The 19777-nt window shown below is 37.3% G+C and overlaps 1 protein-coding gene and 1 long non-coding RNA gene across 5 annotated transcripts in view; one reads left to right on the plus strand and one right to left on the minus strand.

Moving 5' to 3' along the window:
• On the plus strand, positions 1-14186 carry LOC126819381 (uncharacterized). 3 transcript variants are annotated; one of them, XM_050547397.2, is made up of 10 exons: positions 1-165; positions 1353-1452; positions 5213-5336; positions 6327-6448; positions 7597-7657; positions 8013-8128; positions 8442-8557; positions 9222-9339; positions 9665-9724; positions 11989-14186. In XM_050547397.2, exons 2-10 carry the CDS (start codon positions 1428-1430, stop codon positions 12198-12200), a joined length of 954 nt encoding a protein of 317 aa, XP_050403354.1. In that variant the 5' UTR covers positions 1-165; positions 1353-1427; the 3' UTR covers positions 12201-14186. The 3 variants fall into 3 exon arrangements, with proteins under 3 accessions (XP_050403354.1, XP_050403356.1, XP_050403355.1); XM_050547399.2 differs by having other exon boundaries at positions 1-161; XM_050547398.2 differs by lacking the exon at positions 1-165 and adding an exon at positions 955-1007.
• LOC126819391 (uncharacterized) overlaps positions 14177-19777 on the minus strand; it is a 19203-nt gene continuing 13602 nt past the window's right edge. For both annotated transcript variants that reach the window (XR_007679596.2, XR_007679595.2), the window contains exons 3-7: positions 19538-19591; positions 19231-19311; positions 18392-18451; positions 17809-17983; positions 14177-15197 (exon numbers count right to left, since the gene is read on the minus strand). This is a non-coding gene — a long non-coding RNA (uncharacterized LOC126819391). The remainder of the gene's footprint in view (positions 15198-17808; positions 17984-18391; positions 18452-19230; positions 19312-19537; positions 19592-19777) is intronic.

Raw genomic sequence — 19777 nt, forward strand, 5'->3', positions numbered from 1 at the left:
CAAGATTATCTGATGATGACGATAGTGACACAATAACAACATACACGTTTTTCACAGAAAGATGCATCGTGGAGAAGGTGCGTTATCAATATTATAAGATATAGGTCTATCAGGACCACGTGCGTCATTTTGTCGGGGGAATGAATGGATGTTTCGATTAAGTAGGTAAGTCCATTGATTAAATTAGAATTTAATTTTAATAGTATGAATCTGATATGCAACAGAATCTCAATACTATACAATATGGTCATTCACATATATTTGGTGTCATAAAATAGTTCAACTTGTTTACATGCTATAGGCTTTCATACAGCCTTTATTCACGGATGGTGATTTTAATCAAAATATTTGAAATATGCTTGGAGTGTTTATAGTCAATCAGTTAAACTTGTTAAAGGAGCTAAATCGCTAACATTTGGGACCTAGAAATTGACAAAAGTGGGTCGCAACGCATATAATACTGTAATATGAATGTATATAAACTGATTTACAATCAATGGTTTCCGTTTTTACTCCAATTTCAAATCAGTTATGTTCGGCGAAATAAGCCAGCAGTCTCAAGCGAGTGCAAATTTCTAGCGTCTGGTTATTCCAGTCTACATACGCCGTTTGATTTGGTGCAATGTGTTTAGCCTCGTCCCTCGAGTCTCTTGATACAACTGGGGCTGAAGCGCATTATGGTACACGATTCGTGTACCAATGGTAAAATGTTTATTTTGTCTTAAATATTGGATATCCGGTAAGATCACAACATGAATGTTGATTTAATTTAATAAATAAATCGTGTTTTCAATGTTGAAGATTTTGGATGATAATGAGTTAGAGACTTGGCTACTTTAAGGCCAGGTATATGTTGAGTAGATGTTAGGTGTGGCTGTAACATTAATCAACCAATTAGCTTTTTTTCCCCGTGTTAAAAGTAATGTTTTTAAGTGGTATAGTACAGTTTAAGATGCACAGCTGTCTTCTGATGCAGCGTTATTTAGCTGTGTTCATAAATTGTTTTAGTTAAGTTTAATTTACTTTAAATTCGGTTAATAATATAATATTGATATACATGCATCAATATGATGCGTACAACTTAGAACCGAAATGCAGTGATTGTTGTTACCGTGAGAACAAACTCCTTAATTATAGTTATTACAAATATACCTATGTGTTTGAAATCACTTTTTAGAACTTGTATTTTCGTTGGGAAATTTAATGGATTTTATTGAAGAGGACGTGATTTCAAACACATTAGCAAGTTTTTAACAGCAATAATTACGTAGTTTGTTCATTATCGAAGAAATCCTTTTGAAATTTTTTGAAAGCTCACACAGTAACTTGAAGCTTTTTCTCTTATTGTTCAGATTGATCTTACTAGGATTTTTAAAATGGTTACTAGGATGGAATGAGTTAATAAATGTTTCCAATACTACAACACGATGGTTACTACAATGCAAGCCATAGGTAGGTTTGATATTATTATTATATTCTAATGTGTATATTTTCAATTGGTGGTTGGGGGGTTGGGGTACCATCAGTTAGGTCTAAATATTATGGCCACTAGCCGATTTGGTCATGGTCACTGTTTACATATATTAACGAAATATTTAGAAACTGTTCAAGTACCATCGTACTATGGACCAGACAGCCATTTTGGAATCAAACATCGAATTCAATCGATGCACAATTGTCCAAGAAACATGCTTACCAAGTTTCATATCGACCTTAGAGCTTGGTCCACAAACACAGCAACCACAACAAGAACAACATGAGTAGTTTTGACGACAAGTTCCTTGTCCAAAATTGTTTTTATTATTCTTTCTCTTTGTAAATGTAAGGGTTGATACCAGACGGAAACTTGCGTTTCAAAAAGCAAAATTGATTTTGGTGAACGCCTACATACACATAGGGAGAGAGAGGGAGAGGGAGAGAGAGAGATATATGGGGTTTAACGCCCAATCGACACAAACTATATCATTTTGGGACTAACATATGGTTCAATTTTATTTCAATAATCCGCTTGCGCGTAGGGGACTTTAGCAGTGGGTGGAAACCGGAGGACCCCGGGGAAAACCCGCGAGGTTGGACAGCCGACCCTAATCCTTGTCACGTACAACCGGGGATTCGAAACCACGCCAGTTGACTCAGTGATAGACCTCGTGATACAACACGCACGTGCTAACCATTCGGCCGCCCCCCCTCCCCATCATATACATAGGACGTAAGTGTTTTGTCCTTTACTAAAGACTAGAGGTTGTCTCTTGCCAGTCCCCCCGTCTTGTACCACTGATAAGGGGGAGGGGGGTGACTCCAGTCCCTCCTAGTTAGTGAGCCAGTGTCTTACTCGCTCATCCACATGAATGTTTGGTAAATATATCGGAATCTTGGTTAGTTTTTAACAAAAAAAGTTAGAAAATAAATAGCCGCGAAAGTTAAAATATAACATCACCTTATATGGCCATGGATTGTTTGTGATATCTGATTTAACATCTGGCCAATCAAAAGAGGAGTTATTTTTTCCTTGTTATTGCTTTTGTTTTTATAATTTTACAAGCGCAGTAACCCTCTTCTTAACTAAATGTGTTGTAACATAACATCCTCTAAGGTAATTGCGTTCATGGTTTAGGATTTCACTTACTTTGGTTGAATGAAATACGTGTATTATGATACTTGATGTCGAACTCATCGAAATATAATACATGGTATATATATGTATCAAGGAGTGGTCCATTATGGCTTTGTGGATATCTTGTGTGTGGGGGAGGGATTGGGGTGGAGTTAGAGAGAGAGAGTGGGGGGGGTGAACAGGCGACCCGTAGAATCATACCTTCTGATTCAACACGCACGCGTTAACCATCCGGCACCCAACCCCCGGGAGGGGTTTTATGTTTCAAATGGATATTTAGAAATATATTTTTTGCTTTGTCATGTATGAAGGACAAGTAAAACAAAATTTTGAACTATAAAAAAAACCGAAACGAAATAGGATCTGTGTTTTAATCCGATTGAAACACAACATGATTGCAATAGGTGATACGTTTTATGACGCTCCACGGTAGTCGGTTGTCGTGGGAGATCTCGCTAAGAGTCACAGGGAGAGAGAGAGAGAGAGGTCACGCTTCGGGGTCTTTAGCAGTGGGAGAGAACCAGGGAATTGAAGCCACACCAGTTGACTAAATGACAGACTTTATGATACAACGCGCACGCGCTAACCATTTGACCATACAACCCCCTCTATCAAATAGAATGCCAGGTTAATAAAACACCGTGGCTCAACGTGGTTTCCCTTTATCAGTGACACAGGGAACAGATAAGCGCCACAGAGCAGTCAGACTGACTGAATGTTCAGCGCTATAGAAAACGATTATTATTATTATTATTATTATAAGGAATATCTAGTCTTTCGGAATGGACGAAAATCTGATTTTCTGTGTACACGGTAGCTTGAACATGGAACAACATCCCATGGCAGTTAGAATTTGAGGAAGAGTAGAAGGAATGGCGTTTAACCCAATACAATATATATACTATAACGAAACGAAATATGATATGACGTGTTACTGTCGTGAAGAATGAACTGTAATAAACAAAATATCACTTGTAAAAAAAAAAGCGAAACGAAAAATGATCTATGTTTTGATCGGATTGAAGTAAACATCTGCTTCATGTATGGTTTTATGGTTCAGTAATCAGCTATTACACGTTGAATCAGGTGTGTGGCTTAATATAGGTGTTTTTCGTTATTTATAATATAGTTCATGTGCTCTCTAAAGCGAAAGTTAAAGTAGCTAAGTCTTTAACGCGATATCATCCAGAGTCTTCGATATTAAAACACGAATTATTTGTCAATTTAAATGAACATTGATGTTGTGGTCTTACCGAGAAAAAGATGGGCTTTTGATATCCAATATTTAAGACATTTTACCCTTGGTATACGAATCGTCTATGGTCTATGTTAATTATCCACCTATTATTAAATTATATATTAAAGGACCTATGTTAATTATTCACCTACTATTAAATTATATATTAAAGTTCCTATGTTAATTATCCATCAACTATTAAATTATATTTAAAGGGACTATATTAATTATCCATCAACTATTCAATTATATATTAAAGGACCTATGTTAATTATCCATCAACTATAAAATTATATATTACAGGACCTATGTTAATTATCCACCAACTATTAAATTATATATTAAAGTGTCTATGTTAATTATCCATCAACTATTAAATTATATTTAAAGGGACTATATTAATTATCCATCAACTATTCAATTATATATTAAAGGACCTATGTTAATTATCCATCAACTATAAAATTATATATTACAGGACCTATGTTAATTATCCACCAAATATTAAATTATATATTAAAGGACCTATGTTAATTATCCACCAACTATTAAATTATATTTAAAGGGACTATATCAATTATCCATCAACTATTCAATTATATATTAAAGGACCTATGTTAATTATCCATCAACTATAAAATTATATATTAAAGGACCTATGTTAATTATCCACCAACTATTAAATTATATATTAAAGGACCTATGTTAATTATCCACCTACTATTAAATTATATATTAAAGGACCTATGTTAATTATCCACCAACTATTAAATTATATATTAAAGTGTCTATGTTAATTATCCATCAACTATTAAATTATATTTAAAGGGACCATATTAATTATCCATCAACTATTCAATTATATATTAAAGGACCTATGTTAATTATCCATCAACTATAAAATTATATATTACAGGACCTATGTTAATTATCCACCAAATATTAAATTATATATTAAAGGACCTATGTTAATTATCCACCAACTATTAAATTATATATTAAAGGACCTATGCTAATTATCCACCAACTATCAAATTATATATTAAAGGACCTATGTTAATATCCACCTACTATTAAATTATATACTAAAGGACCTTTGTTAATTATCCACCAACAATTCAATTATATATTAAAGGACCTATGTTAATTATCCACCAACTATTAAATTATATATTAAAGTGTCTATGTTAATTATCCATCAACTATAAAATTATATATTAAAGGACCTATGTTAATTATCCACCAAATATTAAATTATATATTAAAGTGTCTATGTTAAGTGTCTATGTGTCTGTGTCTATTAATTTATATTTAAAGGGACTATATTAATTATCGATCAACTATTAAATTATATATTAAAGGGTCTATGTTAATTATCCATCAACTATTAAATGGACTGGTTATAAGCCAGAATTGTTCCTGTTCTGTAGATAAGGAGATGGCGACTAGAGCTTATTCAACAGGTCATATCGAAAATGCATGCAAGTAAGTATATTCGAAAATCATTTGTGTTTCGATTTATCAAGCAGTGGCCGTGTTTGTATAACTTTTAGAGTGTTAACTTTAGCACGTAATTATTTCTGAGCAAATCACTGTTTAATAAATAAGCTACTTATGAGATTAGTAGTTTCATTAGGTTTTCACAAATCCAGACCTCAATGAAATTTTCAAAACCAACGTTGACGGGACTAGGCGTTCGACTTGACGAATAGCTGCTGTAGAATGTGAAACTTTGGTTGGCTTCCGATTACACAAGGGAGAAAATCTGGTCCTTAAAACATAACCTGATGAAATAATAGAAGCATATGTTAGCCCTAACCCTCCAAAAGACCTGCTTCGTCATCAGCCCGCCCATTCGGAGTAAAACACTAGAACGTCTAACATCATTCATTTTATTTCCCCAAAAGACCCAGGCCCATATGCACAATGTTGATAAATGTTGATTTATAACCACAATTACCAATGAAGAGTCCAGGGGAAGAACGATCGAAGTCACATTTTTGTCTTTTCGCATAAAAGGCGAAACAGACTTTTGGACGAGAATGTTTGACGCGAACAGAACAACGAGTGGGTTTAATTACAACTTCAAAATGATGTTTAATACGAATCATAATTACCAGTACAACTGACTTCAACTTTTCAGGCAAATTAAGGTTAAATAAAGGGTACGATGGACTTGTATTTGTCCGAGAGGCCATTTCAGAAGGGCCTTGGTTCGGTGTGATTCCGATCGTTTTTACCTGAAAAAGATTGTTCCACAGAAAGCTTATACAATTTGCTACCAGATGAAAAAGTGACTTAGATCGCTCTTCCTCGGGATTCTTCAATTGTGTGTGTTTCTAGCAGTTTTGGTATTTCACGTGAGTTTGAAAGGATTCTGAGAATGTCGTGTGTTAACTGAAACGGGTTTGTGTGTGGGGGGGGGAGATATTGGCCTTTCTAAAAGCATAGTGCATTGATGTATTTACTTTTAAGCTTTTTTAAAGACCAGCAGTGGTGTTGCTCAGTTGATGTAACTTGTCCTGATGAAGTTTGTGATACAAAGAACCAATTCCTGTATACAAGCCGCACATGTGTCCCTACCGTTCCAATTATCGGTAAGTACTGCTGAGGGAGTTGTCCGGTATGCATGTAACTCAGTTCCAAGTCCAATTCAGTTCCTCGTAGATAGAATAGTGTGTATGTGTGTGAGTGTGGGTGTGTGGGATGTGAGGGGAGATTGTGAGGCAAAACGAAGCCCATTGAAACTACTACTATAAACGACACCACTTTTAAATAACCGTTGTTGGTCACCAAACTGTTCAATCGACGTGTTGTCTTCATTGGCCGATGCATCAACGTGTGAGGTCCAACTCTGTTTTATACCATGAGCGTACTTCGAAAAGTCTTCGAGCACGATTATTTAGCATTAGACAATGACCTTGTTTGTGGTAAAACAAATAACCGGAAACGCAATCCGCACTTGCTCTGCAATATAACGACAATAAACCCCGTTGTTTTGTTGGTCAATTAACAAGCACACTAGGTATTCAAACGTAAAGTCCATTTAAAATTTTATCCAGTCGTAGAAGCTTTACAAGTCCAAATTTTAACATGGCGATAACTCAGCGAAACGCATTCACAATTTACTATCCGTGGTGGATTTCTTCCTCTTGTCGTATACTAATAAACAATCCACTGAATTTTGAATAATTCCACCATGAGCTCTGTAATGTATCGGATTTCATAGATTTTAACCATATCAATGCGAATAGGGGTGTAATATAGTTAAACCCTATTCTCACAATTCCTGTTCAAATATTTCAGATAGTTTTAGTTCTTCAAAAGTATTCCAGTTAATGACCAAAATAAATTTATACTAACCTGACAATTATTCTCTCTAGGAACTCGACGTGGTTTCCTCTTGTCAGTGATGCAGGAAGGGGGATCTGTCAAAGAAAGCTGTCTAGTCGTTCGGATGGGACGAAAAACCGAGATCCTGTGTACACATTGGCGTGCACGTAAAAGATACCTTGCCAGATGGAATTCGATATAAGAGTAGGCCATAGTGCCGCTGTCCAGGCAAAATGTCCCTCATAACCCATTGTATAACATATGCCCGTCTTCATTAGCCCAGTTCGAAGCAGAACAGTAGGACGTTCATTTCATTTCATTTCAATATTTTACCATACTAAACATAAAATCAGATAGAATTGCTACACCAATAGTCATGTACAACTCTAAGTAAATATAATATGTATTTCAGAGTGTTTAGATGCAAGATTAAATCAATCGCTATATGGCAAATCTCCTGTCGAAAACTGTCCGTAAGTATTTCTATTTCTAAAGTCACGCATTCACCGTATGCATCAAATCTTGATGGGGCGTGGTGCCCACTGAATTGGCACAATGAACAAGATAAGATGCTATGGGTTGTGGGGGTGGGGGGTGGCACAAAAAAACCCCAAATGTTTATAACATTGAAATTCCAAGGTGTTTTATATTTTATCATTTGAGAGGACAAAAAGTCAAATCATTTATTTTTTATTCAAATGCTAAAATATACAGTCATACAGTGATTTTTGCAAGTCATACGTAATGACAAAAAGTCAAATCATTTATTTTGTATTCAAATGCCGAAATTTACAGTCATACCTATATATCAATTTATGTAAATCATAGGACAATTACAACATTTCTACAATGTGCAGCTGATCAGGAAAACAGCAGGCTGTATTCAACCGTTGGAGGGATCAGTTTCAACTTACTGAAGAACTATTCCATACAGCTATGTGAAGGTATGCATAATTTCACATTGGTTGTTTTAATATCATTGAGTCAACTGGCGTGGTTTCGATTCCCCGGTTGTACGTGACAAGGAGTAGTAGGGTCGCCTGTTCAACCTCCTTGGTATTCTCCAGGTCCTCCGATTTCCTCCCACTGCTAAAGACCCCTACGCGCAATCGAATTATTGAAATAAAATTGAACCATATATGTTAGTCCTGAAATGACTTAGTTTATGTCGAGTGGCCGCCACCCTCTATCTCTCTCTCCCGCTCTCTCTCTCCCTCTCTCTCTCCGCTGATTGTTTACGGTTAATTTATGTTTTAGGTACCATGGACGTGATTTATACCAGCTGTAATTCATTTATGAACTGTTACAAAAAATTGTTTAATGGACGGATGAATGTGAATGTTTTTGAAAATTCATCTTGGTGGTGTAGGCAAGTAATTTAATGAACTATTTTATTCGGATCTGGCAGTTATGGCCCTTTACGCGCTGATCAGCAGTGAATATTCGCTAGGTGGCTAATGTCACTGAGAGGGATGAAATCGGTGCGAGTTAATGGGCTCGCAATATTATTTTTTTCCGTCTGCAAATTAGATTCTAGAACATTTTCTTGAGGTAATAGAAAAATAAATAAAGGTGTTTGAAGTATATCTGGATAAAAATATTTCCTATTTAGTGTAAATGAGTATAGAATGAGTAAAAGGCGCCATTCTGCCCGGACATGTTCACGTTATGTAAACATTGCGTGCGCTGAAACTTTATGAAGGTCGGTTATCTTACACATGGTTAAAAGAGCGAAGAATTAGAAATAATCCTATAGTTGTTTTAGTCCTAGCGAAAAATTATAAATCACCCGATAGTTGTTTCAGTCCTAGCGAAGAATTAGACCCCCCCCCCCCACCTCCACCCCCCGTAGTTGTGTTAGGCCGAGCGAAGAATTAGAAATCCCCCCGTAGTTGTGTTAGGCCGAGCTAAGAATTAGAAAATCGCCTTATAGTTGTTTAATTCCGAGCGAAGAATTAGAAAATCACCCTATAGTTGTTTAAAGCATCTAAACGTAATCTGGTGTGTCTTGTGTGTATTTCTGTCCTTTCCAGCCAGCTTCACCATGCAGTAGAATGTGCTGGACTCCATCCCACTGGTCTGTGCCAAGACATAGATTACACAGTATTAAAACAAAAACTGCCTTTGAATCACCACAAGAATTGGTCAGAGTTTTGTAAGTCAGTTCTAGATTAAATCAAAGCAGTTCTGGAATTCAGTTATACATTATTCGCATTGTGTCATCATATATCGTAAAAATACTATTATGATTCCTCATGCAATTGATTTGTATTGTGTTATCATATCTCATAAAAACAATAATTACGATTCCTCATGCATGATGATTCTTTTTATGCAATTGTGTAATCATTTCTGCTACAAAATAATATGACGATTCATTATGCAATTGTAAATTAAAAATTAACCATATGTTAGTCTTATAATGATCTAAGGATTGTGTCACCTAGAAGCTTAACTCCAGCCCTATCTTTATTATCTAGGTAACCAAGAACCAACAACCACAACCACGACCACAACCACAACCACAACAACTATATCCAGTAAGTAATCTTATGCTAACAAAACAATTATTATGGCCGCACTATGGCCTTGGGAAAGAATTGACGTCATCGTAGCCATCTTGGAATTGTCACATCATATTAAAAATCTAAGTTGTCAATCGGTGCGGAATTGTCCAAGGAACAAGCACGTTAAAGTGTCATGTTGATCATAATTGAATTTGATGGCTTTTTCCGTTTTAAGAGAGTGTCGTCTGAAAGACCTAGAGGAATAACAGCGACAAGATGAGTACCGCTTGGACACCCAGTTCCTTGTCCAAAAATATCGGTAGACTCAAATTATATAGTTGAAATGACACGTAGGGTAAAATAGGAACGCATAAAACATTCGTGAGACAAAGATTAGGATTTGGAACCTGTCATAATAATAATCAGATGCCACGCCTACAACTAATTATTCCGGTTAAATCTTCTTTAAATTCCATAATTCAAAGTTTAGATGCATCGGTTTATATATCTCAAACCGGTTTATATATCACTGACAAGGTGAAACCACGTCGGAAAATCACGTTAAACTTTCTCGGCCAATGCAGGGATCGAACGCGCGACCTCCAAGCCAGGGGCGCAGATCGCCCAAAATTAGTGGTGGGGACAGTCCATGCGCGGGCGACTATTGGTAAAGAGGGGGTTCGGTGGTCATCTCCCGAAATTTTTTGAAAACTAGACGCTCTAAAACGCACTCTGTGGGTATTTTCAGCATCATTTTCTGGCAAACAATTCTAATCCCTGAGGCAGCAAATGATACGAAATCTTCAAGCCACCGTTCACGATTTGTTCTCTCATGTACACTACAAGAGCTAGAAATATTTACACTACTGAGATTCCAGCTCCGCCTCCATTCCCAGTAGTAATGTCTTTGAGCAAAATGTGTATTCAATTGGATACAGGCCTACAAATCTTTTAATTTATATAAACTAAAATAAGCCACACACACAGCTAAACATATCAATATTCAATCCCAATTGAAATAAATGTAACATTTTACTGTATTATTCATTGGTGATTAAAAATCCGATGGCAAAGGCGAATTTTCCCACGTTAAAATTCAAAAATGGCGACCTCATTGAAATAATAACCTTTCGCTTTTTTTAAAAGGTAAATCTAGCTGTTTATATTGTTCCCATAGCTATTTTAATGATTCACATAGTACCAGTTGTATTATAGTATCTATTTTGAATGTGACAGTGGTGATGTTATGTTAGAAATTAAGTGTTTGAAATTTTATAATTTGCGTGATTTATCATCCAGTATACCAGATAAAAACAAAATCTCAGTTATTTAATACCCAGCGTATCAGATATGCACACCTACATGATATACATATTATTATAATCCCTAAGGAATGTTTTAATTATTTACTGTTATAATATGAATTATCACATATTCCCTGTTAAATAAAAATCGGTCACCGGGTGCAGCTGTACAATTTCAAGCACCCTAGCCTAAAGTGCCCGGGACCAACTCTACAATTTCTGAAATGTCTATAAAAGCTCTGGAATGATTTCAATTTCAAAAAATATACAGTAAGCAAAACATCGGAAATAAGTGGTGGGGACACAGTATATCATGTCCCCACCACTAAACATATTGGTGGTGGCCTCAAGTGCCCGGGACCAGCTCTACACTTTCTGAAATGTCAATAAAAACTCTGGAATGATTTCAATTTCAAAAAATAAACAGTAAGCAAAACATCAGAAATAAGTGGTGGGGACACAGTATATCATGTCCCCACCACTAAAAATATTGGTGGGGACGCGTCCCGATTTCCCCACCGGGATCTGCGCCCATGCTCCAAGCTAGCGAGCAAGCGTCTTACCCACTTAGCCACCGTGGCTCCCCGGGTTAGTAACAAACTAATAGTCATTAAGTCATCTTTGGGATAACGTATAAGTTCCCCAAGATTGTTGTCGCAATTTAGTCAAAAAGTGTCTTAGTTATGTCGCGATTCTCAATAGATTCGCAGTTCTGTCGCGCCCAGAATTTAAGATTCTCATTTTTAGTTTCCAATATTGTTTCATAGACCTCGAAATCCCCATAAAGTTGTCTTTCGTTTCTGCCACTCACGACTATTTTGAGAGAGACTCCCAGTGACATAAGAGCGGTAACTTGCGAACGTTTCGAGACGTTTTGGAAATTCTCTCGTGAGTGCCATTCGCAATTCGTCGGCAAAAATCGGATCCCAGTGAGATTTTAATAGTTCGCATTTCACAAGTTCGAAAATATCTTTTTAAACCGTGTCATTTCAGTTGTTTCTAACTACTGCCCGGATCTTTTGATCGGTACATCTTACCACTGTAAAGGTATTTTGGCAAGTCTGATAGTGGTTGGACTTCTTGTCTTGATGCTCACCATTCTTATCATTATTCTGGTATTCGTCAGAAGAAGGAGGAGAAGAAAGAGGAGAAGAAGGAGGGATCAGTTTGGCTCCCGAAGACTTATGCGTAAGATATCAACTTGATGTGGTAAAGGATACTTGTGTTGACCTTTTTGGGAGATCCGCCATCTTATTTTGGTTTGTGAACGAAGAAGAAATTATTGGGAGACTGGAATTTTTCAGTTGCTGTTATGCTCTGTATTATGTTGTGTTGCCAACCACCAGAGAAGATATTATATAGTGTTTACTTATTTATAGTGTTCAATATTATGGATGCATTATATAAGCGATAAATCTGATATTTGTAGGTCTTTGTTTCGGCCTCAAATCCTTTTATATAGATTGTTATTTAAGCATTTGACAAATCCATAATCAGCTGTCTAGAACATCGGATGACCGTGATTTTGAACAGATTACAGCATCAGCGCCATTTTGTTATTTAACGTTAAAATGGATAATCGAGTCTTTGTTTATAATCGTAGCAATGTCACATGACAAGCAAGATTATATAGAGGAAACTTTCCATTATCTATTTTTAAACTATTATAGTAAGAACTCGTACGTAACTAACGTACGAAAATTAATTGGTGGCTAGCTTTTTTTTCGCACGTATACAGTGAATGGCCATTTTGCTCAGTAATCCCAGCCAGAATTTGGCTATTTTCTAAATTTGCGTTAAAGTTTAAAATATTTGTTTTAGAACTGAAACACATTAACTATTAGTCAATCCCAACGCTAAAAACATCAACAAAATTGATTGTGTATGTCTGAAATAGACCCGACCGACGCACAAAATAGTGCAATATGGCGGCCTCTATGAACAACCCTCGCAGACGCTGTCATTGAAGACAACGTCAATTCTATGAGTTGTAGATGTTATTTTTGTGAAAAATCATTGGAAGAAGAGAGAACATGTTGGGACTGTACGAATTATATAGTCTTTATGGGTGCAACGGACACAATGCTGAAGATAAACCTATTGTTTACAATGTTGACCTGTTGACCTCTTGACCCATTGACGCCAATGTCATGATCTGTGATGTGTAGATCACGTGATATGGATGTCATGGCTACTGACTGTGTCTGAGATACTTCTCCGCAGGTAGCGTGTCTTAGTTGTTCAGAATGGTAAGAACTGTCAGGCCTTTACGTTCATATAAAAATGAATTATATGGCTTGAAATGGGTAATATTATGTCACTTTCGGTTTTATTACTTATTAGCATAGCTGACCTCAATGTGCATAATATCCGGTTAATTTGTCGCCCGGATAATTATTGACCCGGTTAAAGTCCAAGGTGAGATAATCTAAATCTTTTGGTGGGGGCCCCCACCTGTCTTGTGTTGGCTGGTCCTGTAGGACGTAAAAATCCTTTTAGCCTTTTGTGCCATGTTGCCCCATTTGTCTTTGACCTCTTTTATGCTTAGTGAGGCAACATTTTGCAGATTTACTTTTTGTGTAATACTTTTCCATATTTCATTTTTTTTACGATTTGTAATCTCATTAAACAATTTTGAATTTATAATGAGACTATGTTGTTCCACCAAGGTTTGGTTTAAATTTTCATCCTCAATTGTAAAATTCTTGCTCCTTGATTTTCTTTTTTTGTCTGTTGCAGTAACGTTGTCGGCCATTTTGCAAAAAAATGTTTAATGTACCGGTAACCAGGATGTAGAAATTAATTGTGGGTAAAGTTATCCGTCGGACCTTGGATTAACTGTAATGAATCCGTTAGCTAACGGATAATGAAATTGACTTTCCAGCAACAGAAATTTAACAGACCGTTAACAAACGACACGTTAGCTAGATAACGATCCGTTAGAATTTAACAGATCGTTAAAATAACTTAGTTTTGATCAACCGGCCACTGATAATTATTTATCCGGTTAAAAGTCCAAGGGGAGATAATCTAAAGAAAACCTGCTTTTTTTTCATATTCCTTTATTGATGTTCTGTAATTATATTATGCGCGTGTACCATTTCAAGCATCATTTTAAAAACTTTACTAAATTATATCACATTTTAAGCATTTACAAAAGACATCTAAAATGTTTTAAAAGACTGAAACTTGTGTTTTTGTACGTTTGTCTGGAAACAAGCTACCAAAATTCTGGAAGTTTGGAATGTTATGTTTTGTTTTACAGGAATTTATCATTTTTGAAGATTACGATTGGTTTAAGTCATGGCACCATTTCGCCAGAGACCACCAGTCGTACCGTCTCAGATACAGTTATATTATTAGCAACTGCTTTGATGACGTACTCGCCTCCATCTTCTGGCTGCATGCTATATGTCGTCATTATGATTTTCATCGTATCATTGTTGGTAAATTTCAGAATCTCAAAACCAGGAAAATCATCAGATGTAGTTCCGTTTATATTTTTATAAACCGTCACGCTGGGGTAACTTAACCCAAACACGTTACAATCTAAAGAAAATGGCGAGCCAATCAATACCCTATATGATTGACGCCAACATTCTACCGAGTTCTTTGAGACCAAGTTTGGTCTCGTTTGATTGTTTGGGAAAACTCGATATATTCGCTTTACAATCAAATACCATCGTAAACTCGGATTGTCTTTATATGGTCGAAATTGTGCCTCAGTTTTATACAAACCATTGTTTGTACGCTTATCAGAATAATTAATCAAATACTTCGCCGTGACCATCCCTTCGGACCATTCAAGTGCATCATCTGGGAGTTCATCGTACCTGTAATTCCATTTATCAGTCTCAAATCCAGTTGAGGATGCGAAAACTGCTAAATCTTTCGGGTCCGCCCTTACCTTTGAAAACAAACGTATCTTCGTTTGGTTGCCACGTGGATCATACGCTACGCTGGATTGGTTGATGTATTGTACTGAGTATTCCGGAATCACTTCCTGTTGGTGTTGGTGGGATTTAGTACATTTGAAATTTTGTGAAACTGAAAGCTTAGTGATATCTGATCAGCATGTGAGAGGGTAAAGTGAAAGATCAGTTCATATTGTGAATTAATCGTTGGTTGGGAGAAGAGTTTTTGTACAAATATCAGTTTATGGAGGTTGCCCACTTGGTTATCTATAAGGCAGACACCATTCTCTGGAATAAAATATAAAAAAAATATGATCGCTTGGTGGTGGTAATGGTTTTTAAAAAGGGTATTAGCCGTTTAGAGGTCTTCACGGGTCGGGAAAACAAACGCTGTCGATTTACCATGATTTGATTAAGCAGTAATATCAAGGGGCTCAAACTAGACAGGATTAAGACCGTTCATCTCTAACGTTAAGATAAGAGGAGAGAGAGAGAGGGGGGGGGGTAATGTCCACTAGACAGAAGAAAACTAGGTAATTTCGGGACTAATATATGGTTCAATTTAATTTTAATAATTCGCTTGCCCTTAGGGGTCTTAAGCAGTGGGAGGAAACCGGAGGACCCGGAAAAAAATAACGAGATCGGACAGACGACCTTACTCCTTGTCACTTACAACCGGTGGATCGAAACCACGCCAGTTGACTCAGACCTTATGATACAACGCGTACACGCAAACCATTCGGCCACGCCCCCCCTCCCCATTAAGCGAAGACTCTGTATCTAATCTCCCATAATGCCCCTTTAAGAGAAGACTCGTTGATAATATTAAGGGCAGACACGTTGAAATTGATAAGGTTGATAGAATATTCCAAAATTGTTAGCGTTGAGAGAATACTCTTCAAAATTGATAGCGTTGAGAGAATACTATTCCAAATTGGAAGCGTTGTGAGAATATTTCAAAATTGATAGCGCTAAGAGAATACTGCTCCAAATTGATAGCGTTGAGAGAATACTCTTCAAAATGGATAGACAATATTCCTCGAAACGTCGCCCAAATAAACCAGTAGCTGTTTTTCATGAGTATATGTTGTAATTTATTACACTATTCACTGACTAATTGCAACTAAAATATTACTTTACTGTGTATTTCAGCTTCCTTACTTAGGTCTTTTGTTGAACCTTCAGGTTAGTAACGAAATGAAATGGAATGGGGTTTAACGTCCTATTGTTCTGCTCCTGGGCTAATGCAGACGGGCATACGCTATGCATACGCTATGAAGGGAATTTTGCCCATGCAGCGGAACTATCGCCTACTCTTATATAGAATTTCACCTGCCGAGGGATCTATTACGTGCACGCAACGCATACACGGGACCTCGGTTTTTCGTCCCATCCGAACGACTAGACAGCTTTCTTTGTCAGGTCCCCATTCTATACCACCTCTGACAAGGTGAAACCACGTCGGAAAATCTCGATAAGAGAAAGTTCATCCAGATTTTCCAGCGTGGTTCTCCCTTGTCAGTGATGCAGGACGGAGGGGCTGACAAGGAAAGCTGTCTAGTCGTTCGGATGGTACGAAAAACCGAGGTCCCGCGTACACATTGGCGTGCACGTAAAAGATCCCTTGGCAGTTGGAATTCGATATAAGAGTAGGCCGTAGTGCCGCTGTGCGGGCAAAATTTCCCTCATAGCACACTGTATGGCGTATGCCCGTCTTCATTAGCCCAGGTTAGGAGCAGAACAGTAGGACGTTAAACTCCATTTCATTTCATTTCATTTTGTAGATTCCTTGGAGAACTTTAGTCTCTGACTAGGAGTAAATAAGAGTTACTTCCCCTGAACCATTTTAATGTTTAAATAAAATTTAAAAACATCAACTCTTTCGTTCGTTTGTTGGGTTTTACGTCCGTTTTCATCCTCTCTGTCGGTACCAGATTTATATACGGGTTGAGAGGTCTACAACCCAACACTCCATTATCTAGGTTCGGGGCGGCTCCCTTCCTTAAAAAAAACCCGTTGACTTCTATATTATGAGTTTATAAACAGACTTGTCTTCGCTTCCAAAATTTCAGCAAATATCTAGTTTCACTGTGTTTGGGTTTTCTCATCATCATAATTATCTGTTAAGTTTGAGCTTGTTTAAGGTCACCTAGCTCAAGGCCTCCACGTACATTTTCCGACATTGCCACTGCACTGCACCGGCTTAATAACCTATTCCATTTTACGGAAATACGGCTATACGATGTTCATTTAAACATGTGACTGGGGGGTTGAATGGCCGAATGGTTAGCACGTGCGTGCTGTATCATAAGGCCTGTCATAGAGTCAACTGGCGTGGTTTCGAGTCCCCGGTTGTACGTGACAAGGAGTAGGGTCGCTTGTCCAACCTCGTGGGGTTTCTCCGGTCCTCCGGTTTCCTCCCACTGCTAAAGACCCCTACGTGCAAGCGAATAATTGAAATAGAATTAAACCATATGTTAGTCCCGAACTGACCTAGTTTCTCTCTCTTTAACGTGTGACGATTTAACAGATCCATTATCAGTACGTGTCAGAATAGTTGCTATATGATATTATAAATATTTACCACACGTATCAGATAAAAGGGTTAAAAACAGGGCCGTAATATAGCCCAGAGCAACAAGGGGGGGGGGGTGTTCTCGGGGGTGCTGTAATATTGACGGACAATGTATATCTATTTTTTTATGGTTGAAAATTTATTCACAGGGGGGGGGGGGGGACTATTTGCAAGGGGGTGGGGCTTCGCCCTCCCTGCGCCCCCCCCCCCCCCAAGTTACGGGCCTGGTTATAAATATAGAATACTGAATATTTTATATAAATATTTACCACACGTATCAGTAAAAGGGTTATAGAATACTGGATATTTGATATAAATATTTACCACACGTATCAGGAAAGATGGTCACAGGGTAGTGGAGAAGTGATAGTATTAATTCAGCCGTTATTCTGGGAGCAGTAGCATTCAATTCCAATTCACAGCAAACAATAAAGCAATCCCTGACTTCATCTATCAAATAGCGTACTTTAATTTCACTGATATTAACCTGAGATATTTCCTGATAACAACCAAAATATAAAAAAAAAAACAACGTTATATGTGGTATTTGGGACTGTATTGTCACGTTAATTGCATTTACCTCAAAGGGGAAAGCTACCCTACCCGTTATATATTCAGATATCATAATCTAGCTCAGTCGTTAGACCACTCAGCCAAAAATTGGTTTAAGGTTTACCCTTGACCTCAGTTATTGCGCCAGGTACTCCGTCCTGCACTACTGACAAAGGGAAACCACCTCTAGGTTTGCGATCCAGTGCCATTCTCACGACAACCTTAATATATGGGATAGATTTTTCAATAGATAACATTTAAATACCAGTAAATAATTCGCATGTTGCCTGTCAGAATGCCAGTAAATTAAGTTTAAACTAGACAACAAATCACAACCTATACATGAAATATTTACCTCTTCTAGCTGTTTGTCCTCCAGATTTAATTCTATATTTTTATTATCAGATCGAAGACTCTATAAATAAAAAATACATAAAATTTCACAAACAGCGTTTGAAAGGCTTTGATTTGCTTGTTTATTGGATTTGATAATGATGAAAGAAGGAAACCCAGGAGGTTGAACAGGTGACCTTATTTGTTACCACAACAAGCTTGGAATCGAAACCACGCCACTTGACTCAGTGGCGTCCTCTATGATTTAATTAAACATACGCGTAATACCCGTCGCTAAGACCCACCCCCAACTTCCGGTACACATGAAGTAATATGAAATGGGTTTATTTAACGTCCTACTGTTCTGCTCCTAATGGACTAATGAAGACGTGCATTAGCTACGCCATACAGTGTGCAATGAGGGAAATTGTGTTCCGACAACGGCGCTATGATCTACTCCTATATCGGATTCCAACTGCCAAGGGTTCTTTTACGTACAATCCGAATGACTATACGTTGTCCCTTGCCGCAAACACCGTCCTGCGCCACTGGCAAGGGGGAACCACGCCGGAAAATCCCGATAGACTTTATGGGCCAACGCAGGGATCAAATTCGGGACCTCCAGGTTAGCGAGCCAGCGTCTTACTCACTGAGCCATCGTGGCTCCCCTTCTGCTACAAGATGAGACCAGAGGTTATACTTAGTAGGGTGGACCCGAGGGGCTCACCCATTCATTCCATAAATATTTTCACCCGACAAGCACTGAACAGGACCCCAGCATAATGAAAACACCATATCTAAATGGCGCCACATGACCTCACAGGATCAGCTCTTTGTGTTTTAAATACTTATATTACTTACCGTTGCGTGTTGTGGTCGAGTCCCGTTCTCAATTCTCTTCCAAACATTTCGACTGTCAAGTATTTCATATACATCTGACATCTATACAATAAAAATGCGAAACGTGCTAAATATTTTGCCAATAAAAATAAACATGATCATGGCGTTTTTACCAGTATAATTAATCATGATGTTATAAACATAATGTAACATAAATATTCTAACAATATAGTTAAACATGACACAATAAGATAAGCTAAATATGTTACCAGTATAATGAACTATTGTGGACCAGATATCAATCTGAAATTCAATACAAACCACTTACCCCATCTGATACTGTTTCTTTGTTATCTTTATCATTATCTTTATCTGTTTCTCCCTGAAACACAAAAAGAATACAGTTTATATCATAGAGACACGGTTTTCAGACTGTCGGCATAGTCTGTTAGAGGGAGAAGAGGGAATTTCGAGAATATTTAAGGAGGAGAGAAACTGCAGGGAAAATGGCACACTGATCCGCAGTGAATATTTGCTTGGCCGCGACAATCACTGATAAGAATGACAT

This window comes from Patella vulgata, chromosome 4 (genome assembly GCF_932274485.2).
Source record: "Patella vulgata chromosome 4, xgPatVulg1.2, whole genome shotgun sequence".
In the NCBI taxonomy this organism is placed as follows: Eukaryota; Metazoa; Mollusca; class Gastropoda; family Patellidae; genus Patella; species Patella vulgata.